Source organism: Elephas maximus, chromosome 16 (genome assembly GCF_024166365.1).
Source record: "Elephas maximus indicus isolate mEleMax1 chromosome 16, mEleMax1 primary haplotype, whole genome shotgun sequence".
In the NCBI taxonomy this organism is placed as follows: Eukaryota; Metazoa; Chordata; class Mammalia; order Proboscidea; family Elephantidae; genus Elephas; species Elephas maximus.
The window spans coordinates 70,246,538-70,272,977 of NC_064834.1; the positions used below are offsets into that span (position 1 = coordinate 70,246,538).

The 26,440-nt window shown below is 50.6% G+C and overlaps 1 protein-coding gene across 2 annotated transcripts; it reads left to right on the plus strand.

Moving 5' to 3' along the window:
- The first annotated feature begins 283 nt into the window (after positions 1 to 283).
- BAG3 (BAG cochaperone 3) lies at positions 284 to 26,091 on the plus strand. Of its 2 annotated transcripts, none has more exons than XM_049855595.1 (4): positions 284 to 911; positions 19,400 to 19,723; positions 21,470 to 21,874; positions 24,416 to 26,091. In XM_049855595.1, the coding sequence occupies exons 1-4, from the start codon at positions 726 to 728 to the stop codon at positions 25,232 to 25,234; spliced, it is 1,734 nt and encodes a 577-aa protein (XP_049711552.1). In that variant the 5' UTR covers positions 284 to 725; the 3' UTR covers positions 25,235 to 26,091. The 2 variants fall into 2 exon arrangements, with proteins under 2 accessions (XP_049711552.1, XP_049711551.1); XM_049855594.1 differs by having other exon boundaries at positions 24,413 to 26,090.
- The last annotated feature ends 349 nt before the right edge of the window (positions 26,092 to 26,440 follow it).

Here is a 26,440-nt window from a genome sequence, read left to right on the forward strand (position 1 = left end):
CATCTCCAGCTCAAAACGACTTTAAAGGCTAACGATGACTTTGTTTTTATGAAAAGAAGGGGCAGCAGCCGCACGGCGCGCGGACTCCCAGTCCGGGGACACCCACGCGACGCGCAGGGGAAGGAGCGAGTCTGAAACCCGAAACCCGCCCGGGGACCCCAGGCAACGCCCTGGGGGCTCGCACGGCCTGGGTGCGCCCCGCGGCCCTCTCGGGGAGGGGTGGGGGAGGGGAGTCCGGCCTGGCCCCGCCCCGCGCGCCACGATTATAGCCGATGACTCAGGGCGGAGCTCCGCATCCAAGCCAGGCCGCCGCCAACTTCTCTGGATGGGACCAGAAGTTTCTAGCCGGCCAGTTGCTGCCTCCCTTTATCTTCTCCGTCCCCTTTGGCAGCAAGGAGGCTATTTCCAGACACTTCCACCCCTCTCCGGCCACGTCACCCCCTCCTTTAATTCATAAAGGTGCCCGGCGCCGGCCTCCCGGACACGTCGGCGGCGCAGGACTCAGGCTCCGGCGGCGGAGAGGTCCCCGCGGCGGCGGCCCAGCATTTCGGCGCCTGGAGGCCCGGCACCGCGCGAGCCCGCACCCCGCGACCCGGCACCCAGTTCTCTGGCACCCCGTGACCCGGCACCGCGCACTCCGGCACCCCGTGACCCGGCACCCCAGCACCCCGAGACCCCGCTCTCCGGCACCCCGGCGGCCGCCCTCCGGGCCGACCCCGACAAGCATGAGCGCAGCCACCCACTCGCCCATGGTGCAGATGGCGTCCGGCAACGGCGCCGGCGACCGCGACCCCCTGCCCCCGGGCTGGGAGATCAAGATCGACCCGCAGACCGGCTGGCCCTTCTTCGTGGACCACAACAGCCGCACCACGACGTGGAACGACCCGCGCGTGCCCCCCGAGGGTCCCAAGGTGAGCTGGGCCCGCGTCCCCTCCCTGGCCGGCGGCCCCACCTCGATGACAGGCGGGGCCGCAGCGCCGGGGCTGAGCCTCTGCCTGTGCCCAGGCCGGGAGGTCGGTGGAGGCCACCTCGGCGGACGCACAGCCCTCGGGGTGACAGCCCTCCCTGTCCTCCCCGGGGTCGCCCGGCCCCTCGAGCTCGTCCTGCCGCGCTTAGGGAGGCCCCTCCGGATACGCCCTTGACAGGCGTCGGGGCGAGGGCGAGGCCCCGGAGGCGACAGTCCCCACCGCGCCGCATTTAGTTTTGGGGGACGGGGGTGGCCCGGGCCCGTCCACTGGGTCGAGTCGCGAGGCGGGGCGGGGGGAGGGGGGAGCTGGCCTGGGGCCTGGTGCACCGAGGCCCCGTCCGTCAGGCCCCGCCGCAGGCGCCTCTGCCCGCCCGGCTTCTGTCCCCAGATCCTCAGCCGGGGGACCGAGGGGCCGCTCGCACACTCGGGCGGTGGTCTTGAGGACTTTGCTTCTTTAAGGCCCACAATTTGGCTGAGGGGGTCTCCTGACTTTACTCTCTCGTCTCGGGGACAGAGTGACTCAGGAGGCTGGTGTAAATACACAAGTTTTTTTTTTCTGTTTTTGAAATTGAAATTGTTTTATCGTGTGGAGTTGTTTTCAATAAGAATGTGTTCTAGTTTGACTTCTTAAAAACAGTATACTCTTAAGGCAGTTTCTACCCAAAGCCCTGAGAATGTCGCTCCTAGTTGTCCCTCGCCTTAAAACATTGCCTCACGCTGGAGAGACAGCCAATGATTTTTTTTTTTTAACGGCATACATTCCCTTACTTGTTATGCTATTAAAATGTTTAGGATTTGTTTCCAATACACAAATATAACTAAATAGTAATAATTTGGTAAGGAGCCCTGGTGGCGCAGTGGTTTAAGCGCTCAGCTGCCAACGGAAAAGTCTGCAGTTCCAACCCAGCAGCGGATCCAGTGGAGAAAGAGGGGCAGTCTGCTTCCGTAAATATTTACAGCCTTGGAAACCCTATGATGCTGTTCTACTCTGTCCTGTAGGGTCGCTATGAATCAGAATCAACTCCAGGGCAGTGGCTTAATACTCTGTGAATACCACAATATTCCTTGTTTACATACATGCAAGGATTTATACTTCTCAACCCTTAAGAGCATGAAAATTTGAAAATATAAATTTGGAATGAGTCTGTTAATTTAAAAAAATTGTAATTAAATGTGCCACTCTTGTAATTTTCTATAAATTTGAAATTTTTCAGAATAAGTTTTTGAAAAATAAATATACTTAGACAAAGGGTAATTGTTAATACTGTCTGTGCAGTGAAAAACTGGTAAATTATTTTGAAGATTTTAAAAACTCACATAAAGTTCAAAATGCTTTATAAATCAGTATTTCAGACGAAAGACCTGAATGTCCCACCTTCAGTTTTGGGCACTTTTTTGCCCACAGATACTGATAAAACTGTTGTGCCCAACAGCGAGACGTACATTCAGCAATTTACGTTTACAAGGAATTAGTTGTATATTTATTTCTGAAAATTACTCCACAAGGCTGTAATTAGCTGGAGTGGACGTAATTGTGTATACCTTTTGGTGTGCCTGTTCAGCCCCATTAATGGGTGAAATTTATGTCGCTGTCAAGCCAGTTCCTGTGACTGCAGTCAGCATGGCTGCAGAAGACCTTTAGTATGCTATAAAGCTATTATTTTGAGGCCTACTTCCTATAGAGGCCGACTCTGCCGGCAGCCTTTGTCCTGAGTGAAGATCAAGTTGGAACACACACTGTGAGTGCAGTCAGTATAAGACCCAAATTGCCAGCGCTTTGTTTTCAACATGGAACTCACCTGGCTAGTTGGGATTGCCTGCTTGCTTTGCTTCATGGACCCGCCCCTAGGGTGGATGGATTATGACTGTGGTTTCATAAAGCTTTTTAAGGGGGGGACAAGTTGAATTACTATTTCCAAAAAAATAGAAAATAAAAGCTACTGAGTCAGAAGTCTGACAATGGAAACAGAATTTTAAAGTTGAAAGGCCCTTAAAGATCGTATAGTTCAGCCTCTTTATTTTCCTGGTAAAGAAACCCAGAGAGTTACGGTAGGCTTCTCAAGGTCACTCAGCTAGTGCTAATAGCAAAGAGAGAACTATACCAAAAAGCCTCCAGTTTCTAAGAACAAAAAAATGGTTCACAGCCCTAATGAGAGAGAAGGTAGAAGTGTCTTGAATCTTTATGAAGCTGTGAAGCATGAAAGTTAAAAACTTGATTATCTTTGTGTCGTGCCATCCACCGAGTACAGGATTACCAACCTCTGTACCCTGGTTGCTCGGGATGGTGGTGACTGGATGTGATTAACTCAAGAAAAGCACCGTTTATCAAATGCGCTGCTTGAGATTTGGCAGCAGCATGGCACCAACCCTAAGGACAAAACGAATGTGCAGTCCACGAGCCGTTTGGGCTTCCTTGCTTTCAGAAAGCCTGTGCTTTTGATATACCAGAATATCTGGGTGACTAACTCAGTTTCAGGAGTCCCGGAGGCCTGCAATGGTTAAAGCACTCAGCTGTTAACAAAAAGAATGGCGCTTTGAGTCTACCCAGAAGTGCCTTGAAAGAAAGGTGTGGCGAGCTACTTCCAAAAACTCAGCCACTGAAAACCCTAGGGAGCAGAGTTCTAAGCTGACCCACGTGGAGTCACCATGAGTCGGAATCAACTCAACAGCAACTGTTTTTTTTTTTTTTTTTTTTAATTCAGTTTCACTTACATGAATTTCACTTTACTCCAGGTGAAATACAATGGGAAATTTTTCAGTATTATTTTATGTTAGAAATTGGTTTCTTAATGCACAGTGAGAAAGGATTCTGGCATAAAGCAAAGCGCAGATTTGGGGGGAGCAGAGTCCGCCCCCACCCCCAGCACCCTCACCTTGAAGAGGAAATGTGCTGAGCATCTGCGGTTTGCAAAGCACTGCATCTGGGGGGACTCTACTTCAGGATGTTTATGGTCTAACCGCGTTGGTAAAGAGATGGCTTTTGTGGGAAGGAGAAAAGGACTGCAGCTTCGTGTTTTATTTGCGACCTTTTATACTATGTCGTCTCACAGTTGACCCTCCTATATTCCCCTGAAACTGATAGAGCAACTCTTGTCCTCATTTTTACAGAGGAGGTGAGCGAAAGCAAGAGTCTTACCCTTCATTGCAGAACCAGGAGGGCTGCAGGCAAAGACTGTGGGCCTTATTTACCCAGTTCCATTCTAAGCTCCAGAAACCCTCGTGGTGGTGCAGTGGTTAAGAGCTACCATTGCTAACCAAAAGGTTGGCAGCTCAACTCCACCAGGCCCTCTTTGGAAACCCTATGGGGCAGTTCTACTCTGTCCTATAGGGTTGCTATAGGTCAGAATCGACTCGACAGCAACGGGTTTGGATTTTTTTTACTCTAAACTCCTGAACCTCCTCCCTGCAGTTTTCCTGGGTTTCAGTTTTCTACGCACTTGGGCTTCCCACTAGTCTCCTGGCAAGTTTGTACCAGTACCAGTCCAGACCCCTGTGTGGCGGAGAGGTTGGCCTTGGCTTTGGAGTCAGGAGATGCACAGTTCTGGAGCTAGGGCTCCTCACTGCTCCCTCATGGCACAGACTGAGGCTCTTCCCTCACAACCTGTCAAGGACCCAGGCTGATCTAGCCCCACGGATCTTGGAGGTCACCAGGCTGATCTAGCCCCACGGATCTTGGAGGTCACCAGCCCGGCAGTCTCCAGGGGAGCCTTTTAAGAACACAGATTCCCCGCTGTGTCAGCCCCCCTGCCCCTGCGTGTTGAATCTGAATCGCTCAGAGTGGGGCCCAGAAAGTCTATAAGTCAGAAAAGCCCCCTTGAGCTGATAATCCTGATTCAGCCAGCCTGCCATTGGGGAGCCACTGATGGCTTGTGGTCTCGTTTTGTAAGGGGGAGCGCGACTCCTAGTGCACAGCTGCCCGTGGGCCCTGGAATCCTTCCCCAGTGGTACCTGGTCCACATCTCACCTGCAGAGCCTTTATCTGAGCCCTGTGTTCCCTCCTGGTGAAACCCTCCCCATGCCTGGCTTCTGGTTCTCAGCTTCTGGGGATGTAAGCACGGGGGTGGTGTGGGGATGGAGGGAGGGGACAGCAGCATGCAGAGTGGCAAGGTGGCAGTGCTGGGCATGGGGAAGTGTTCCAACTCAGGGCTGCCTCCAGCTCTGAGACCCTCGTAGAGCCCAGAAGGGAACCACAGTCACAGTGGTTCTGCTGTCCTGGCGGAACCTCGCCATAATGATTTGACAGATTGTTGTCAGACTCTGTGAGAGGTAGAAACGTTCTTCCATCAGAGGAAATTGGAAATGTTTTGAGTTCTGATTGAAGTGGAGAGATCCACTTGTTCTGCTTCGAGTTCAGAGAGCCTCTTGAATTTTCTTAAAGATGAGATCGTTTTGCCCTTTCCAGATCAATTGTGTGCTCTTGTGCCTCTTAGCAGAATCAGAGAACAATCAGGAAAGGAGTGGCTGTGCTCATCTTCCTGTTTCCAGTAAGACGCAGTTATGGCTGAGCAGGGATTTGTTGGGGGGCGGGTAAAGAGAAGGCCAGACACCCCCGGAGTCCAGCTCATCTGAGACCTTCATTGTCCCCCTAAAGAACAGCCTGTGTTTGGTGCCTGCAAGAACTGACCGCACCTCTGAGAACATCATTTGTCCCCTGTCTTGTAGAGGGATTTGCCCTTTACAAGAGTAGTCAGCAGACACACAGGAACTCTGGCAGTGTTTGACGTTAGCCAGGGCCGGGAAGGCTTAACTGCTTGATGCTGTCAGGGCTGGTTGTGAGTCAGAAAGCCCTGTACCACCCATAAGGCTTGACTAGTGCTGTCCTTGTTTCTGGAATGACACATGGTAGCCTTACATAAAATATTCTACATGTTTATGACTTTTTCATTGACATTCAGAAATGACGTTCTGATGTTTATCATCAAATATAGGAAAGAATACGTAATGCAAAGCTGCTCTTTTTCCTTCAAATTTCTGCTGTTTTAATATTGCTCTTTAAAAAACATTGAAGAGACCTTCAGTAGAAACGGGCTTCCTGGGTGGTGCAAACGATTAAGTGCTCAGCTGCTAACTGAAAGCCTAGAGGTTTGAGTCCACCTAGAAGCACCTCAGAAGAAAGGCCTGGCAACCTATTTTTGGAAAAATCAACCATTGAAAACCCCGTGGAGCACAGTTCTACTCTGACACACATGGGGACGCTGTGAGTCGGAGTTGATTCAAGGGTAACTGGTTGTTCATTGTTTTTTAAGTAGAAATACTGGGAGATTAAGATGGAGGCTGTGCTCCTTAGGAGCATCCAGTGGCCCTCTAGTACTGATGAATCTCCCTCTATTATTCCTGACTGCATTATGTCCCAGGCCTCCCTGGCTCCCTGAATCAGGCCTACAGCCCCGTGACCCTCTTTTGCCTCAGAACTCAGACTCTTGCTGTGCCTTTGAGGCAGGGCTCAAAATCCCCTTCTCTTGCAGATGTGGAAGTCAGTCTCTGTCCCTCATTTGGCACTGGTGATGCTCTGTGAGATGTCTGGTGTTATTAATTTTTCACATATTTCTATTAAGACCTCTTCAGGGCCTTGGCAGTGTTTCAGGAAGCCAGGCAGCTTGCAGAAGCATAGTCAGAAAGAATTTCTCTAGGAAGGAATGAACCTCGTATTTTTTGTCTGTCAGCATGTTTATATGTATGTGCCAGACACTGGCGGGTGCTTTTACAAATCTTACCTAAGTCCTCGAAACAGTTTTCTGAGATAGAAACTACTCAGTGTGTCTTATGCTGGAGAAAACAGACTGGGAGAGGGAACGTGCCAGGCCTAAAGCCTGTCCACTATGGTAGAACAGAAAGGCTGTGGTGGCGGGAGTTAGCCCCGCCGGGGCTCCTGAGGGGGCAACAGGCGGTCTTTGTTGGGCCTGGCTGCTTCTCAAAACTCCTCCTTCCTCAGAGGTGCCTGGGCACAGCCCTGGGTAACAGGCTGACGGGAGCCCATCTTCATACAGTTGGTCAGAAGTGTTGGCTTGTTTCCTGAGTTCAGGAGTTCTGAACTTAGGAGATGGGCGTCAGTCTTTACTCACTCATTCGTCCATCAGAGATTTATCGAGTACCTGCTCTGCCCAAGTCATCATGTCAAATGCCATGTAGAGGACAACTGTCCTACGAAGTGTTTCCTGCTTCTCTCTGGTCGAACTGTCCCTTCTCTGACCTCCACGTTAATTTGAATCTTCCAGAAGTCAACACTTCCCTGCTTTGTCTTGAGGTCACCCCCCTGTGAGGCTGAGAACTCCAGGACGGGGTCTGAATCTGCCTCTTGGTGCCTGACAAGGCCTAAACAAAGAAGCAGAAAACCTGTTGCCATCAAGAGGATTCTGACTCTTGGCGGCCCCCTGTGTTTCAGGGTAGAACTGTGCTCTGTAGGGTTTTCAGTGGCTGTGATCTTATAGAAGTAGATCCAGGCCTTTCTTCTGTGGTACTGCTGGATGGATTCAAACTGCCAACCTTTCAGTCAGTAGCTGAGCGCAAACCGTTTGCACCACCTGGCCTGCAAGCTCAATTGGAAATTGAACGGATGGTTCTGTGTGGAGAAGAGAAAAACCTGGGCCTGGGCTCGGAGTGCATAGGCTGGTCAAAGAAAAGCTACCCATTTTAAAGTGCAGGCTCATGACGGATGTGCTTGTCACTGGACGCCTTCTGTGGGTTCCTAAGGACTGAAGTGTTGAATGGTACATAGCCTACCCCAGGCTCCTAAATGTCCCCAGAGGCCTGTTCCTTTTTATGTCACTTCTGAATGGCCTTTTCTCCACAGAGGACTTCAGTTTTGGTTCCCCGAGTTCATCCCTGCCAGTCTGGAGAAGCTATCTTTTGTTTCCACCAGTGATTCAGCATCCTACGGCAGGCCTCAGGGAGCTTGGAGCCTACAGCAAGCAGATGCCCTGCCCCGTGGCTGCACAGAGAGCAGTGCCGGCTTGGCAGCAGGTGTCCCGTTGTAATTTTTTTTCTTGTGGCTGGCAGTAAGATCGGACACCACATACATGAAGTTTCTTGTGAACAGCCCAGGATTGCAGATTGCCCGCTCTCTGTGTCAGAAGCCTGTGCACAGGTCAGCCCAGGAGCCCCCCAGCACAGCTCTGCCCCTGGTGAGCTGAGTGAGACTTCCCACTGGGATGCCCTTGGCTTCTCATTAGAGAAAGAACATTTCCTATTTTGAAAACACTTCTGCAGTGTTCGCTAAAGTCGTTATAGTTTTTCTCAGTTTTAAAATTCTTCTTGGACACTGAATGAATGAATGGTTTACAAATCCGAACCTCCAGAAGAGAGGAAAGCACACGTAGCCATTTCCATTTTTGAATCATTGGATCAGCCTTGAGACCCGAAGCTGTGGAGCAGGACAGGCTCTCCTGCCTGAGTTGAGAGGGGCTTTCTCTCTCTGAGCCCGTGGTTCCAACAGAGCCCCATGCTGGGTGCCTGTGGAGTCTCAGGGCTGTGGTGACTCAGAATCGAGCCAGGTGCCTCACTCTCGCCCGTCTGCCTGGCTGGGCCGATGACTCAGCACTGAGCGGTGGCTCTCTGACACAGAGCACACTTGAACTGAATGTTCCAGGTCTGAGCTTCAGTCCAGCGCTTTCGGGCAAGATGAAATGCTTCACTTCCCGCTTTGTTTTACCCCGGGGAAGATAAGGGCTTAAGACACCAGCCACAGAGTTAGTATCCCACAGTGTACAAGTGTGACAGGAATACCCAAAGTAATAACATATACCTGACCTTAAAAAAAAAGAAAGAAACCAAACTCATTGCCGTTGAGTCAATTCCGACTCATAGCGAGCCTATAGGTCAGAGTAGAACTGCCCCATAGGGTTTCCAAGGAGCAACAGGTGAATTCAAACTACCGACTTCTTGGTTAGCAGCTGAGCTCTTAACCACTGTGCCACCAGGGCCCCATAGGATTCTAGTGATCTTAGATAAATCACTTTCCAACCCTGCGCCTCAATTTCCCTTTCTGTGAAATGGGCATAGCAGCAGAACCTGTCAACAGGGTTGCGAGGATCAAGGGAGATGGTGCATGGAAGGCGAGTGATAGTCCAGGGCCTGGCCAGACATACGTGCCATCTGTGGAAATGTTACAGCCTCGCTGTGAAGGAGGAGGGTATTGGTGGGTAGGTGTTCGGCCTCCACATGCAGTGGGCGGTTCTGGCTATGCATGGGTCTTTCAACTCCCAGGTAGGCCTGAAGTTTTATTTCTCAGCAGGTGGGTGTTCCCTTACCCCCTTGTTCCATGTTTAGCTGACTCCCCCTAAACCAGGGACAGCCTTCAGAACCCTACCCCTGGGATCCCTGGACTCCCCCTGTGGGCGGGCAGTAACTTGGGACACAGGGCAGGGGTCAGATGGAAACAGATGGGCTTTGGGAGCCTCAGCTGGCCCCGCGGCCCACAGCCCCATCAGCCTATGAACTTGTCCCAGCACCCACCAGAGACAGGCCGAGTGGACCTGTTTCCTGCACGGAGCTCTGTGGAGTGCCCATGTACCCTCAACCCCTTGCCAGGTGGACCTGTTGCCTGCACGGAGCTCTGTGGAGTGCCCCATGTACCCTCAACCCCTTGCCAGGTGGACCTGTTGCCTGCACGGAGCTCTGTGGAGTGCCCCATGTACCCTCAACCCCTTGCCAGGTGGACCTGTTGCCTGCACGGAGCTCTGTGGAGTGCCCCATGTACCCTCAACCCCTTGCCAGGTGGACCTGTTGCCTGCACGGAGCTCTGTGGAGTGCCCCATGTACCCTCAACCCCTTGCCAGGTGGACCTGTTGCCTGCACGGAGCTCTGTGGAGTGCCCCATGTACCCTCAACCCCTTGCCAGGTGGACCTGTTGCCTGCACGGAGCTCTGTGGAGTGCCCCATGTACCCTCAACCCCTTGAGGGGAGGGCTCTCCCTTGGCTGTCTCTGGAGACCCGAAGACAGCCAGGCAGGACCTAGGTGCCCAGTCTGCACTGAGGCTAAGTCAGGCCATGTAATGAGGGGCAGGTCATCTGTTGTTCTGGCCCCAGCACTCAGGGTCCTAAATGTCACCGTGGATGGAAGGAAGAGGAGGGAGGAGTGTTCCTGTTGCCACTGCCCACTTGGAGAAGATGGTTACAGTGGGGAGGAATGCTCAGAGAAGATGCGTAGGGTTGTTGTTGTGTGCCGTTGATTCAATTCTGACTCATAGCTACCCCATGTGAGAGTAGAACTGTCCCACAGGGTTTCCTAGGCTGTACTCTTTACAGTAGCAAGCCACCAGGTCTTTTCTCCCGCAGAGCGGCTGGTGGATTTGAACTGCCAACCTTTCGGTTAGCAGCCAAGCGCTTAACCGTTGTGCCACCAGGGCTCCTTCTGCTTAGGGTGGGGAGGAGATTTCCCCCTACCCAGGGGAATTGCCGTCCTCTTCCAGAGAAGGTCTGCAGCTGAAGAATTGGAGATTGTTTTGGAAAATTGTATTTTGTACAACGTGCGTGTCTGGGAATGCCTTCCGCACTGAGAACTCACCAAACACTTGCATGGTTGTTGCCTTGTAGATGGAGTAGCTATGTGACTGGCCAGTGTTTTCACTTTTTAGTATGAAACAAGTCCTTGGGAAACCCATGGAAATGTACCTGGTGAGAAGAGGCCCTTTTCATGGTCTCTTGTCTAAATTCAGACAGCTAGCTGCCTGATGTGGAAGCCGCAGGTACTTTTCCATCTGTGATAGGCAGCTCTAGACTCATTCAAGCTGGAGGCCCCACTCTTTTTCCCTGAAGAGGAAGTAGTAGGGAGTTCTTATTTCTCTGAAGCCGTGATTTCCACCCCCTGGCTCTGCACTAACTCCCTGTGTGACCTTGAGTCACATTGACGTTCCCACATCTGCTACTTGGACTCCTTGAGGAGGACTCCAGGGGTGGGGGCCGTGGGGAGGCTGGGAGCTGACTGAGTCCCCAGTGCTTCCTCCGGCAGGGGACTGCCCTGCCTCAGTGAGGCAGCTGTGACTGCGCCCTGGGGGTGGGGAGGCGCGCTGCACCGAGGGTGTTGAGGAGAGCCAGCAAGCAGATGCCCTCAGCCCAGTCAGCAGGCCTTGGCTTTTCTCCCCTAGGTCTCCGGGGGGGTGTGTAAGGACCCGCTCAGCACAATCTTTGCAGCTGGGTTTTGTGCACAGGTGAGGCTCTCTGACCACAGGTGCCTTCAGCAGAGCACACTGATTGGGCCTGTTGCGGGGAGAGGGGGATTTAGAGTTTGGGACCCCTAGAGTTGTCTTTCTGGCAGTTTTTGCTTCTAGACTCTGAAACTTCAGACACAATTCTTAGCAGAGAAATTGGCACCCTGACTAATTAGTGTTCTTAAAGGCTATGATCTTCATTCTCTCAGATAAGAGGACTTGTAAGTCTAAGAGGGAAACCCTGGTGGCGTAGCGGTTGACAGCTACGGCTACTAACCAGAAGGTTGGCAGTTCATATCCACGAGGCACTCCTTGGAAACCCTGTGGGGCAGTTCTACTCTGTCCTGTAGGGTTGCTATGAGTAGGAATTGATGCGACGGCAAAGCGTTTGTTTTTTTTTTTTTTAAAGTTCAAGGGGGCTCGTCACCAACATGGTGAGAACTTGGAGGAATTAGGCTTTGCAAACCGTAGGCCAAACCAACTTGCTCAAGAAAAGCTTGATCCATCAAAAGCTGACTGGGGAATGAAGGAGCTGGACTGTGTAGAGCTGGTAACAGTCTCAGGTTACAAAGACTTTGTCTTGCCTTATTTTCACTTAAATCATGCAAAAATCTCTGGGAGGGGTGGGTATCCCTGTTTTACAGCTGGGGAAACAGTAGCAAGGAGTCCCATCCCAGGCCAGCTGGTGAGAGGCAGGGCTGGGACTGGCCTGGAGCCCAGAAGGCTGACCTGCAGACCAGGCTTAAGCTGGCTCATCCCAGCATGCCTGTGTATTTGCAAAGAGGGGCAACATTAAGTTTCACCATTAAAAAAAAAAGTTTAGGGACACTCATCTCATAAATCCCAGAATAAAATAACCCCACTATTTTTTTTTTTTTTTTGTCTCCCAATAGCAGGCATATCAGATGAGTCTCCAGTAACCGTGGCTACTTATGGAGCCTGTGGTCAGCACAGACTCCTTTGTTAACTGGGAGTCAGTCTCAGGACAGAACCTGATTCCTCAGCTGTGCGGTAAATGGACTGGCAGGAGAAGGAACTTAACTGATTATTCAGAGTTTGTCCAGGGCCTGTTCTGTGTCTCGCCCAGAGCCCGGGGCGGTAGGCACAATCCTGTATCCCATTACAGTGGGAACAGACACATTTTTGATAGTTTGGCTGAGGAACAAAAATGGACGTGTATAGACCAATTTGGCAATGACATTTCACTCATTTATGTGGCCTGTAATAACAAACGGAAAGTTTTGGTAGGATGTTGACGTTGAGCTCTCTATCTGTGCTTTAGAAGAAAGTTTTGCTTTTGTTTTTTTCCCTGCCTGATAGAGATGAGCCAGGCCATTTAGGCTTGACCCAGGTCTTGGCTGGATGGGGAGTTCCAGGATGCCTATCTCCTTCCACCTTTTTTCTTTGTCTCAGAAGTTTTGAAGCGCTGTTAGCTTAAAGGTCGACACTTGACCCAGTGAACAGCTCTTCTGGCCTAAAAGCCCGGTTAATAAAATCTGCGCCCTGCTTCAGGGCTGCCATACTGTTGGGCCGGAAGTGCTCCGGGGCAGCCCTGAAGAGGTAGCTTTGTTGTTATCACCCTTAATTCAGACCAGAGCTCTGGGGGCTCACAGAGGAGCCGTTTTTAGGGTTCAGAGGCCACTCAGTGTACAGGGCACCAGTTGTGGGTGGGGGGGTCCGGGCAAACCCTCCCCTACGGCTGTCCTTGAAAGCAGCAGAGGTAGTGCAGCGTCCCCAACGCAGCGGTTGGCATCAACCTAGTGAGTGCCCAAGTGCTGTGGTTCCCTTCCGGGGTCAACAGCTGCCTCTTCACTTGGAACGTGAAACCTGGGGGCACCTGGCGTTCCAGCGATTTCTAATTTAATTGAGCGCAATTAAGAGTGGCCACTTCTAGATTTCCTTGACATTCATTTTTCCTTGTTTTTGAGTTTTGTGTAGATGTTTAGAGCTAGAGAGGAGCCCTGGTGGAGCACTGGTTAGACAGCTGCTAACTGTGGTTCTAACTCACCAGCTGCTCCGCAGGAGAAAGACGTGGCAGTCTGCTTCTGTAAATATTAACCCAAGACCCCCAGTGCCATCAAGTCGATTCCGACTCATAGTGACCCTATAGGACAGAGGAGAACTGCCCCATAGAGTTTCCAAGGAGTGCCTGGCAGATTCGAACTGCTGACCCTTTGGTTAGCAGCCATAGCACTGTAAATATTACAGCCTTGGAAATCTTATGGGGCAGTTCTCCTTTATCCTATAGGATCGGTATGAGTCAGAATTGACTCGGCGGCAACGGGGTTTAGAGCTAGAAGGGACCTTGGAAATCAGAACCATGAATGTCAGAGCTGGAAGGAACTTTCGATCAGTGTTTCTTGGTGCAGTCTTGGCTGGGCTCCGCCATACACCTGCTGAATCAGACGTTCCTGGGCTTGAGCTCACAGTCTGCATTTTCGAACATTCATTTCCCAGAGTGCTTCTGATGTCCCTTAGAGTTTGAGAACCACTGCTTTTCAGAACATGTCAGGGCGTCTTCCTCACTTTACAGCTGAGGAAACTAAGGTTTCTGTCACATAGCTAGTTAGAAGCAGATTCAGGATTCGGACTCACAGTGTTTCCCCATGTCTCCTAGCTGTCCCCTTAGCGCCCACGTTGTTGGTATTAAGACCAGTATAAAGTTCAGACATACTGTCAGACAGATAAGCCCAACTGCTCTCACAGAGCCTGCTTCTGGGCTTTCTCTAATAATTTCCAAGGAGTATCTGGTGGATTTGAACCTTTTGGTTAGCAGCCAAGCTCTTAACTACTGCTCCACCAGGACTCCATCTTGTACTTAAGAGGGTAGATTTTGGCTCCTCTGGGGTAGTTTTTACCTGCTTTTTATACTGGCCATCTTGTGGATCGTTTGGTGCCCTGAAACATGCCTCTGAGGATTTTAATGCAGTGCACAAGCAAATGGGAAGAACTCACCAAGTCGTTTTGTAAATTACTACAGTCAGATAAGCAGTGAGAATCAGGCGTCTGGCCCCTGGGCTTTGATTTCCTGATTGTACTTTGTATATATGTATTCCTGATACCGTTACCCAAAGAGAGGACACTGAGCTGAGCTGCATGGGACAATAATCCCTGTTATGGCCCAGGGAGGCCGTGATGAGGAGGTGAGGACTGACATCCATGCGTTCTGTCACTGTGACTGCACCCTGTCCCTGTCACAGGATCGCATGGAGGCCCCCTGAGAAGACAGACTCTGATGAGGCAGACTCAGACATTGGTCCCAGGTCTGCAATGAAGTCAGGACTGGGCAGCTAGTGAGTCTCACCTGAGAGATGCCTGCTGTCCCCAGTAGGCTCTTTCCGGGCTTGTGCTTGAGCTTGAGGACACTTTTTGTGGGACTGAAGAGACATGTTTTAGTCACATCCTGGGGGAAGCATCGATTTTAAACTTTTTTTTCTATTTAAAAACTTGCTACCTTTTTTTTCTGCCAGAACGTGATGAAAACACCATAGGAGATAGGAAGGGCACTATAACTCTTTTGACGGTATTTTTTAGAAAGTAATGAGTTAGTTAAAACGGAAGCATCAATGACCGCATTTGCTGTTGGCAGGACTCTAATGAGAGCAGGGTAGAAATACTAGGAAGTAGCATCAGAATTCCAAATACAGACCTTATTATTGTGCCTGAGAGTTTCCTTTTTGGTGCTAAAACCTTGCCATTGAGTCAATCCTGACTCATAGCAACCCCACAGACAGAGTAGAACTGCCCCATAGGGTTTCCAAGGCTGTAATCTTTACGGAAGCAGACTGCCACATCTTTCTCCCACGGAACAGCTGGTAGGTTCAAACCACCAATCTTTCCATTAGCAGCCAAGCGCCTTAGCCACTGTGCCACCAGGGCTTCTTATTCATTTATGTAGAAGCATTTAATTACCAATTCTGTGAAGCTGGTGTGGCTTTTTATTCACCTAAAGCAGTATTCTTCAAAGCAAAGCCCCTCCTGAGTGGAAGAGGGTCTGGTGCGTCTTTCAGATGTGAAGTTCGTGAAGAGACATGCAATGTTTTCTTAAATGGCACAAGTGGGTTGTTAATTCACAGGGAACCAGGAGTCTAGACATTAGGACTGTACGAAAAGCAGTCCCAAGGCTGCCTTCAACACTCCTGCCTTCCCACCTTGTGCCAGCGGGCAGCATCGTGGGTCAGTCAACCCCCAGCTCAAGCCTGAGTCTTCCTGGAGGCCTCCTCCTCTCACTCTTTTCCATGTCCTGCCAGCCATAAAAGCCTTTCCATCCCCCTCACCCCATCTTCCTGGGCCTTCCCTTCTTTCCATCTCCTCCGCTGCTGCTTTACCCTCACGCCCCTACTCTCATCCCTGACTTCTTCCCTTATTTTATTTTTTATTGTGCTTTAAGTGAAAGTTTACAGCTCAGATTGGTTTCTCATACAAACATTTATACACACATTGTTATGTGACCCTAATTGCTCTCCCTATAATGTGACAGCACACTCCTCCTTCCCACCCTGGATTTTCCATGTCCATTCAGCCAGTTCCTGTCCCTTTCTGCCTTCTCATCTCACTTTCGGACAGGAGCTGCCCATTTAGTCTCATGTATCTACTTGAACTAAGAAGCACACTTTTCACGAGTATCACTTTATGTCTCATAGTCCAATCTAATCTTTGAAGAGTTGGCCTCAGGAATGGTTTTAGTTCTGGGTTAACAGAGAGTCTGGGGGCCAAATCTTCCAGAGTTCCTCCAGTCTCGGTTAGACCATTAAGCCTGGTCTTTTTAGTAGAATTTGAATTCTGCAAGCCCACTTTTCTCCTGCTCTATCAGGGACTCTCTGTTGCATTCCCTTTGAGGGTGGTCATTGGTGGTAGCCAGGCACCATCTAGTTCTTATGGTCTTAGGCTGATGTAGTCTCTGGTTTATGTGGCCCTGTCTCTTGGGCTCATATTTTCCTTGTATCTTTGCTGTTCATTCTCATTTGCTCCAGGTGGGTTGGGACCAATTGATGCATCTTAGATGGCCACTCGCTAACTTTTAAGACCCCACACCACCCACCAAATTGGAATGCAGAACATTTTCTTAATAAACTTTTGTTATGCCCGTTGGCCTAGATGTCCCCTGAAACCATAGTCCGTAGACCCTCGCCCCTGCTACCCTGTCCCTCAAAGTGTTGGGTTGTGTTCAGGAAACTTCTTAGCTTTTGGTTTAGTCCAGTTGTGCTGACCTCCCCTGTATTGTGTGTTGTCCTTCCCTTCACCTAAGATAATTCTTGTCAGCTATCTAGTTAGTGAATACCCCTCTGCCTCCCTCCCTGCCACCTCACCTCAGGCAGACTGGCTTCCTTTCGTCCTCTCTCCCTCCCTCCCTTACTCATAATTTGGGTACAGATACATTCAGTGAGGTGCACAACTCTCGACAGGCTGGTTCTAGTGACTTCTGGATTCAGGGGGCTTCCCCCAGGAAGAGCCAAGCCTCAGCCAGCCCTGTCTCAGAATTCCAGACCCTGGGGGAGGGTTAGAGTGAAGGCACAGCCAGCCTCTGGCAGCAAGAGTATAGTGGCATTGTCAGTCCTAACCTATTAAATTTGGATAGTAGGGGTGCGGTATAGCAGGAAACAGGAAGTATGGGGGCTCCAGGGAAGTACATAGTTTGATAGATTTATACATAGGTGGTAGTAGTTGTTAGTTGCTGCCAAGTCAGTGTCGACTCATGGCAACCTCACGTATAACAAAAGGGATCATTACCTGGTCCTGCACCATCTTCATGATGGCTGGTGTGTTTGAGTCTGTTATTGCGGCCATGGTGTCAAACTGTCTCATTGAGGGTTTCCCTCATTTTCCTTAGCTTCCACTTTATCAAACATGACATCCTTTTCTAATGGTTGGCTTTCCTAATGACGTGTCCAAAGTAAGCAAGGTATACACCCTTGTCACCAGCATCCAGAAAAAGAGAACATTTCCATCACCTCAGAAGGTTCTTCAAGACCCTTCCTAGTCATCACCATTTCCTCCAGGGGCAGCCATCATTATGACTACTGTCACCTTCAGTTAGTTTTGCCCATCAGTTTTTATTTCTTTGACACTCTGGGCCCAAATAGCACAATCTCCTGTCTGTTTAGGGAGGGAGCTAGCATGTCCGAGGGCCCGCCAGGTGTCCTTTTCCAGGAGCTTTTGTAACACCTCACAAAAGTCCTGCAGGGTGGGTGTTGCTGCTCTGTTTATTAGATAGGGAAGTTAAGGCTCAGGGAATTTTCCAAGATCACAGAACTGTCACTTGTTGTTAGGTGCCATTGAGTCAGTTCTGACTCAGAGTGACTCTCTTAGGACAGGATAGAACTGCCCCATAGGGTTTCCAAGGAGTGGCTGGTGGATTCGAACAGCGGACCTTTTTTGGTTAGCACTTAACCACTGGGCCACCAGGGTTCCATTGGCTACCCCCATAGTACCCTGCAGTGCTATGGCAGAACATTCCCCTAGGAGGCAGGCATGGATGAGGGCGTGCTAACTGCTGGGCTCCCTGGAGTGTTCAGATGGTGTGAGGCTTTTGGACGTGGCTGGGAAGAAGCGATAAGCCCTGTACGGCCAGAAAGGTGACGTCCCAGGACTTGTGTAGGCCCCTGATTCAGGCTGGAAGGAAGGGGCCCTGTGAATGGATTAAATGCCCAGGACACATGTCATAGCTCCACACTGGAGCAGAGCCTTTCTTCTGCCTCTTGCTGGCTTCCTTGTGGTGCCTATCTCACGGCAGGAATCGGGTCCTGAGTTGTGGCCTGGACCCACTCTCTGCTCTTGGGTGACCTGAGAGTCAAGCTGGCTAAAATAATGCCACTATCCTGAGCACGTGGGGATTCTAATCTGAGAGGGCCTGTCTGCTCATGTCCCCAAGGACACGGTGACACCCTTGCCTTTCCTGTGTGCTGGAGAGCTGCTCCATGGGTAGGGTCTCAGCAGGAGAGAAGCAGTTGATGGGCCCGAAAGGGCTGAATCCCAGGGCAGCCACCTGGTGCTCATGCCTGCACACAGATGTAGGAACACATTGTGAACATAAAACGATCCATCAGTCAAAATGCAAGTCAGTCCTCAGTGTCTTTCCTTACTTTCAACGGGTTTTGCAGCAGTAGAAATTATACCCTGCGAGCTTGTTTGCAGTTCAGAGTAATGCCTCCTTAAGGAAGGATCGCTCTCCTTAGTAGCTGACCTACTTGGACATGCGTAAGTGACACGACTCACCAGCTCCCCTCCCTAACCAGACCACATGCCGTCAAGTCGACTCTGACTCATGGTGACCCTGTGTGTGTCAGAGTAGAACTGTGCTCCATAGGGTTTTTAGCGGCTGGTTTTTCAGAATTAGATTGCCAGGTCTTTCTTCTGGGGCACCTCTGAGTGAACTTGAGCCTCTAACCTTTCAGTTAGCGGTCGAGCACATTAACTGTTGCACTACCCAGGGACTCCCTCCTCTGTAAAGAGACCTTTACTGCTCAGAGATAGTTGGGACCTGTGGCCTTGGGGATCTCAGTTGCCCTGCTTCTGCTTGGTGACAAATGACATTGCCTGGTGAGTGACTGGCCAGCCATGTTGTCTAAAATAAGATCTTTTCTTGTGGCGCATCTGGAGCTTGGCCTTCTCAAGGGTCCCAAAATAGCTGGGGCACTGAGAGGAGAACTTCCTGAGAGCACACGAGAAGGTCCCCAACCAGGCTTCCCCCACCAGGCTTTGTTGGCATCTCAAACTGACAGCTAACCTGTCCCCCGTCCCCATGCTGTACAGCTCCTGCACCCTGGGTCTCACTTTCTTGCAGCTTGTTCTGGAAGTACTCCTTAGGGGGTAGCCTGCCCCCACCCCACCCATTCTCTGCCGGGATTTCCAAACTGGGTCTTGTGTTTGAGTCCAGCGCACACACTCAGGTCAGGAAGCTCGCGGACCTTATTTTGAAGCCAAGAAGCTTGCAGTAACGTGTGGTGGTGGTGGTGTGCTGTCCGATGGTCACCCAGAAAAAAAACCTGTCTTACGAGTTTGGGAAATTAGGACTGCTCTTGGGCTCAGCAGACAGTTTGGCTCAGTCTGCTTTCTCTAGATGCCCCTGGTTCTTAAACTGCTGTCTCCGAAGCAGCCTCTGTAGGGGAGGGAGCGTTAGGGGCTGTGGAGCAGCCACGCTCCATGGGTGCAGGTGTCCTGGCTGACCCCTGGGGACCAGATTGCTCTGTGGAAGGTCAGGGCGCTCAGCACCAGGCTCTGCTTCCTCTTCAGGGGAGTTTCCTTCCCAGTTCCTGACCAGTCTGTGCTTCTCCTCTTTTTACTTCAGGAAGCTCCATCCTCGGCAAATGGCCCTTCTCGAGAGGGCTCCAGGCTGCTGCCTGTTAGGGAAGGCCACCCTGTGTACCCCCAGCTCCGACCCGGCTACATTCCTATTCCTGTCCTCCACGAAGGCGCGGAGAGCCGGCACCCTTTCCATGCCTATCTTCAGCCTGGGCCACCGAGATTCCGAACCGAGGCGGCAGCAGCGGCGGCTCCTCAGAGGTCCCAGTCCCCTCTGCGGGGCGTGGTGGAAGCTACCCAGCCAGATAAACAGTCCGGACAGGCAGCAGCAGCTGCGGCAGCCCAGCCCCTAGCTGCTCACAGACCTGAGGTAAGGAGAGGCCTCTGCAGGGCGGCCTGGGAGCGCGAGCTGCCGGTGTCTCAGACCGGGCCCTGGTTCTGGTGCAGTACCCTGACCAGGCACCTGTGAAACGTAGGGGGACTGGGCTGGGTCTGCAACATCAGACACTCAACAGCCCCAGATTGTCCCCCCATGTTTTACAGGTGCGCTTTTCAGGTGGGCAGGGTGGGGGTCACATGGCCTTCTCGTAGTTAAGGCATCAGGGCTCAGAGGGTAAGTTTCTTGGTCCAAGTGCAAATAGATGGAGTGGCAGGACCAAAAGCCTGGCCTCTGGCTCCTTCTCGCTGCTCCTTATTCACACCCGGCTTTCTACTTCAGAAAAATGAAGACAGCTATGCATTATTATTTCGCTCACCTCAGTGCACGTGGATGGATATTAACTGCTTGGAACTACATTGATATAAAAATAAGACACCACACTTGCCCTCAAGTTCCACGCAGTGACCCACAGCTTAAAAGGAAACCCAAAATCAGGAAGGCAGCTGCCCTAAGATGGTGTTTGAAGCCCGAAGCCAAACGCCTCTGGGCGGTTTAATGAGTGTAGTGCATGAATGTGTCTGTTTAGCTTCAGTGCCTGCTTGGGTATGAGAAATTACAGTAACGCAGGATACCGGGAGTGGGAGCTGCCTTCCCTTCTTGGAGAACTAGTGACCACCACTTGCCATGGAGTTGACTCCGACTCACGGTGACCCCACGTGTGTCAGAGTGGAACTGTGCTTCACAGGGTTTTCAGTGCCTGATTTTTCAGAAGTAGATCACCAGGCCTTTCTTCCAAGGCACCTCTAGGTGGACTTGAACCTCTAACCTTTCAGTTAGCAGTTGAGTGCATGTGTGCCACCTGGGGGCTCCTTTCCTGGAGAAGCAGTATCTATATCTGTAATGTTTTTATTGTAAAAATCAGAAGTGACACATTGGTCAGTGACATATCAGAGAAATTGGAACATATTTAAGCTAGCAGAGCCCTTTGAAGCCAGCTGGGGAAACCCCTCCTCGGCTACTAGGGGAGAGAAAGTGGTCCAGAAGGGAAAGGGCCTCCCCCGGACTACACAGGTGACACAGCTTCCAGGGGCTCAGCGGAGTTCTCTGTAGGCTAGTAGAGAAGGGTCAGGAGAGAGGCCATGAAATGCCATGTAGTGAGCACACAGTCCCTGTGTGTCAGGACCTGCACTCAGGCATGTGCACAGATAGTTAATCTGCAGAACAGCCCTGGGGGAGAGGGAGGGACTCTTTTCTCCATTTTCATGATGAGAAAGCTGATGCGCACAAAGCTGTTAAGAACTTGAATCCAGGCCTCTTGACTCCAGAACTTCCAGCCTTAACATTCTAAAAACTGACGTGTGTACAACTGAGAGGGCTTTCGAAATGTGTTACCATGAGGGGACAATTATGGAAGGCCCCCATCTGTGGTAAGAGCACATGGCAGGGGCACTGCTTGTGGGGCCAAACCGTCTTACCATGAGCAGATACATGTGGAAGGCCCCCATCTGTGGCCGGGGTACATGACAGGGCCACTGCTTATGGGGCCACACCCTCTTATCACAAGCGGATACATATGGAAAGCCCCTGCCTGTGGTCGGGGCACATGGCAGGGCCACTGTTCATGGGGCCATGCCCTCTTACCATGAGCAGATGTATATGGAAGGCCCCCATCTGCGATCGGGGCATGTGGCAGGACACTGTTCATGGGACCATGCCCTCTCCCTTTCTATCTTTCAGCGATCCCAGTCTCCAGCTGCCTCAGACTGCTCGTCCTCATCCTCCTCAGCCAGCCTGCCCTCCTCCTCCGGCAGGAGCAGCCTAGGTAGTCACCAGCTGCCCCGGGGCTACATCCCCATCCCGGTGATCCACGAGCAGAATGTTGCCCGGCCTCCAGCCCAGCCCTCCCTCCACCAAGCCCAGAAGACCCACTACCCAGCTCAACAGGGTGAATACCAGACCCACCAGCCTGTGTATCACAAGATCCAGGGGGACGACTGGGAGCCCAGGCCCCTGCGGGCGGTGTCCCCGTTCAGATCACCCGCCCGGGGTGCGTCAAGCCGTGAGGGTTCACCAGCCAGAAGCAACACGCCAGTGCACTCACCGTCACCCATCCGGGTGCACCCTGTTGTCGACAGGCCCCAGGTATGGGAAGCTAGTTGTCAGCAGGCTTGCTAAGACAGCCATCTGTCCAGGGGCTGAGAACTCTCAGCAGGTGCCCTAGGTCTTCCATCAGAACTGGAGGAGGTGAGATTCCAGAAACTGCTGGTCATCTTCAGAAACACAGGACAAGGGCTTTGAACCCTCAGCACTTTCTACAGCTTTTGGTTGGCTGATCTTTTCTCACTGTGGATGCCTCAGGGCCAGGCCTCCAGCCACCTCAGTAGGAAACAGCTGGCAGGCCTCATGCCGTCACTCACATACCTGGGACCCAGGGTTGCTTATTGCCCACCCTGCCTTCCTTTCAGGGCCCTCCAAAACCCCAGAAACAGGAGTTGCAAGAATCATGCAAAGAAGTCCCATATACCCTTTAGCCACATTGACTGTTGGTTAAGATTTTTCTGTATTGCTTTGTCTCTACACACACACACACACACACACACACACACACACACACACACACACACACACAGACAGACAGAGACACAGAGACAGAGTTTGGGGAAACCCTGGTGGCGTAGTGGTTAAGAGCTGAATCTGCTGACCAAAAGGTCTGCCATTTGAATCCACCAGGCGCTCCTTGGAAACTCTATGGGGCAGTTCTATTCTGTCCCGTAGGGTCGCTATGAGTCGGAATCAACTTGACTACAGCGGGTTTGGTTTTGCTCTGGTTTATACACGGTTTGAGAGTTAGGTACAGATATCATGCCCCTTGACCCTAAACACTTCAGCAAGTATTTCCTAAGAAAAAACATTGTCGTTCATAACCACAGTAGAATGATCAGATTCAGGAAATATACCATTATTACGATACTACTAAACACACAGTGCGTATTCACATCTCCTTTACAGCAGTCCCCTGACCCAGCTCCAGGATCTAATCCAGGCTCACAAGCACCACATGTGGATGTCATTTCACTTTAGTCTCCTTCAGTCTGGAACAGTTCCTTGGCCTTTCTTTGCCTCCGTGACCTTGACATTTTTTAAGAGTACAGGCCATAGAATATTCTCTCCTAAGGATCTCTAAAGTCAGTTCTTCTTCTGCAGCCATTGTTTTTAAAACCCAAAGAGGGATGTGTGATTGGTTTATGAGTGGTAAGGGCCAATGTTGAGGACATCTGGGCTGGCCAGCAAAATCTGGTGCAGGTGGCCAGTGTTAAGTTAGCCAAGTGTCACACTGGATCCATACGCAGGCTCAGTAATCCTAGGAAAGATGCCCCCGTTTATAGAGCCACGGAAATTTCCCCACATAACTGGTGAAACAGTACTTCCTCTTTTACCCCCTTTACGTGGTCCATGGTGCCCTCCCTTCATAGCCTATTCAAAGATCCCTTTTTGGAGGCTTGCAAGGACTTGACCTAACTAAACATGATAGAAGAATTTAGCATTTTAAATGGGGAGTATTTTAGAAGCAATATAGTCTAACTCTTACTTCCCAGCTGATGAAATTAGGGTGTCTGAGATTTCTGAAGGCTTTTTAGATCCCAGCTGATGAAATTAGGGTGTCTGAGATTTCTGAAGGCTTTTTAGATATATGCATATATGTTAGAAGAGCCAAGATAGCTCTGTTTTAAGCACAGCTCATTTAAGAATACATGGCCCCAGCTTACAGTCCCAGTAAGGAACCTTGGCCTGCGCCAGGAAGTCAGCACAAAGATGCTACATCATAGCTGAACATAAGCTCCGGCACAGATGTGCTGAAGCAGAGTTCTTAGAGGGTTAACTATTTTGGGCAACTTGCTCATTCTTGGAAAATACATCAGTCTGGGCAGAAACCACGAGGCTGTCATGGGTTTTAAAAAAAAACCACACTGTAGCTGCTGACCATCGAGTCAATTCCGACTCATGATGGCTCCACGTGTGCCGGGTAGAACTGTGCTTCATAGTTTTGGAGGCTTGGAAACAGATTACCAGGCCTGCCTTCTGAGGCGCCTCTGGGTAGATTTGAACCACCAACCTTTAGGCTAGTAGTTGAGCACTTAACCAAAGTTTGTGCCACCTGGGGACTTCATTAAAAAAAAAAAATTATAGGTTTAGAAAAATAATGCCTTTGATGAAACAGGAGGTAAGGTATATACGCTGCGCAGAGCTGGTCTCCGTGCATGAAGAAGGAGAACACAGCTGCGCCACCTGAGAGTAGGACACCCCGGTACTTTGCCTGGAGCTGTGGAGACTAAAGTATCTCAGCGTTGTCATGAGGACTTGGAATTTTCATTTTTGAAAATTATTTTGGTTTTCTTTTCATTGCTCTAAGAATACTTTCTACAGAGAAATTCCATGAGAGATAACAGACGGATAGACCAGGGTCGTAAATGGAGGCATAACAGTGGTTTGGACACATACATGATTAATATCATATGTCTATTCTATAAAACTGTTATCTGACTTAGAAAATCTTTTATACTGTTTAACTTAAAAAAAAATTTTTTTTCCTCAGTTTTGTTTCTCACTGGTACTAGCTGCAAACAGCTGCCTCTGACTTCTAGTTATTAAACGTATCTCTGTGTCCTTTGTCCTTCTCAGCAGCCAATGACCCATCGAGAACCTTCGCCTATTCCCCTACCTGAAAACAAACCGGAAAGTAAGCCAAGCCCTGCTGGACCAGATCTCTGTCCCGGACACATCCCGATTCAAGTGATCCGGAAGGAGGTGGATTCTAAGCCTGTTTCCCAGAAGCCCCCACCACCCGCCGAGAAGGTGGAAGTCAAGGTTCCCTCTCCTACTGCTCCAGTTCCTTGTCCTCCCAGCCCCAGCCCTTCTGCTGTCCCCTCAGCCCCTAAGAATGTGGCTGTAGAAGAAAGGGCAGCCCCCAGTCCTGCCCCCACAGAAGCTGCACCCCCAAAAGCAGGAGATGCCGAGCCCCACCCGAAGCATCCAGGTGTGCTGAAAGTAGAAGCCATCCTGGAGAAGGTGCAGGGGCTGGAGCAAGCTGTGGACAACTTCGAAGGCAAGAAGACTGACAAAAAGTACCTGATGATAGAAGAGTATTTGACCAAAGAGCTGTTGGCTCTGGATTCTGTGGACCCCGAAGGACGAGCCGATGTGCGCCAGGCCAGGAGAGACGGTGTCAGGAAGGTTCAGACCATCTTGGAAAAACTTGAACAGAAAGCCATAGACGTCCCAGGTCAAGTGCAGGTTTATGAACTCCAGCCCAGCTCCCTTGAAAGCGATCGGCCGCTGCAGGAAATCATGGAGATGGGTACCATGGCCACAGACAAGAGTAAGAAAAGTGGCGGAAATGAAGACGACCCCAAAACTGAAACACAGCAGCCAGAAGCCAAAGAAGCAGCAGCTCCCAGCCCCGCCAGCACGACAGACACAACTGGTAACCCAGCAGCACCATAGTCCCGGCTAGATAAACGTCAGGCCCAAAGACTTGGAATTGATGGTGTGCTTAGGGAAGTTTAAGTTGCATGCATTTCAGGGACTTGAGATCAGTTGGTTTTTATTCTTCGTAGCCGCTTGGTACGCAGTATCAACTTGGGTGGAGGCAAAACACACTAATAAAAGGGCTAAAAGGGAAATAATGCTTTGCTTCTCTATCCTTATTCTGTACAAAGGAAGTTGCTTGTTGTTTCAAAGCTTAACCCCACTGCTTGTTGTTTGGGGGCTCTCTCTGTACCTGAGCACCACATGTTAGCCATAGCTGTGAGCCGTCTTCCTGTGGCTCTGGACTGAAGGAGTGTTTTTGAGAGTGGACGGGAGTCAATTTTCCCGTCACATAAGTGCCAAGTCCATTCTTCAGAAATGTTGCCATTTGAATGGGATGATTTTCTTCATCTCATAGTTCAAATACCTGACTTCAGCTAGAAGAGAATGTGTAAGGTGCCGTAGGAATATCTGTATGTTGGATGACTTTAATTCTACATTCAAAAAAAGAAAATAAAGTATTAACGTAACTTAAGGTGTTCTTGGTGGTTTCTAAAACTTTGGAAAGAGTGGCAGCTTCTAGATTGTTACTAGCTTCAGTCAGAGTAAATGGCAGGCACATTGACAAGCCTGCTTTGGGATTCAGAAAGTCTCTACTGGCCCTGCTTACGAGAGAGAGAATGAGACCTGGTCATTTTTCTGTCTCCGGTTCCACTTGGAACCTGGGCCTGTGAACTCAGGTGAGAGAACTGTGTGCACCCCTTCAGACTGCCCCACCCAATGGCCAATGAGCCACTTGGGCAGCATCTCTGCCTGCCTGACCTTGGGCCACCCTTAGGCTGCACCCAGGGTCTAAGATGGTTCAAAAGTGCTCAGGGAAGTGGGTTCCCAGAATGGCCCAGGGCTCTGAGGGAGTGTTGGGCCATCTATTTGACACCTGAGTCACCAAACCAGACCAGCACCAGGTTTATCTTCTCAGATCGAGTTCCTAGAAGCCACTTGGGTTAGGGACCAGCTGCACACAGAAGCCACTGGGTGGAAGAAGATCCTTCTTCCTGGGCCAGTGCTTTTTAAAAGCTTCAGAAGGACCACAGCCACAGAATTTGGAGAGGTACTAGATTTTCTTTAACCACTTGACAAATCTGAAAATGAAAGGAAGCAAAAGATGGGCCTGAGACCTTA

Excerpts from the sequence above, each read along its gene's own strand:
- BAG3 (XM_049855594.1), top strand. The coding sequence starts at position 726 with ATGAGCGCAGCCACCCACTCGCCCATGGTGCAGATGGCGTCCGGCAAC. Across the intron at positions 912-19,399 it reads TGCCCCCCGAGGGTCCCAAG|GAAGCTCCATCCTCGGCAAA; the intron begins GTGAGCTGGGCC and ends TTTTTACTTCAG. Across the intron at positions 19,724-21,469 it reads TAGCTGCTCACAGACCTGAG|CGATCCCAGTCTCCAGCTGC; the intron begins GTAAGGAGAGGC and ends TCTATCTTTCAG.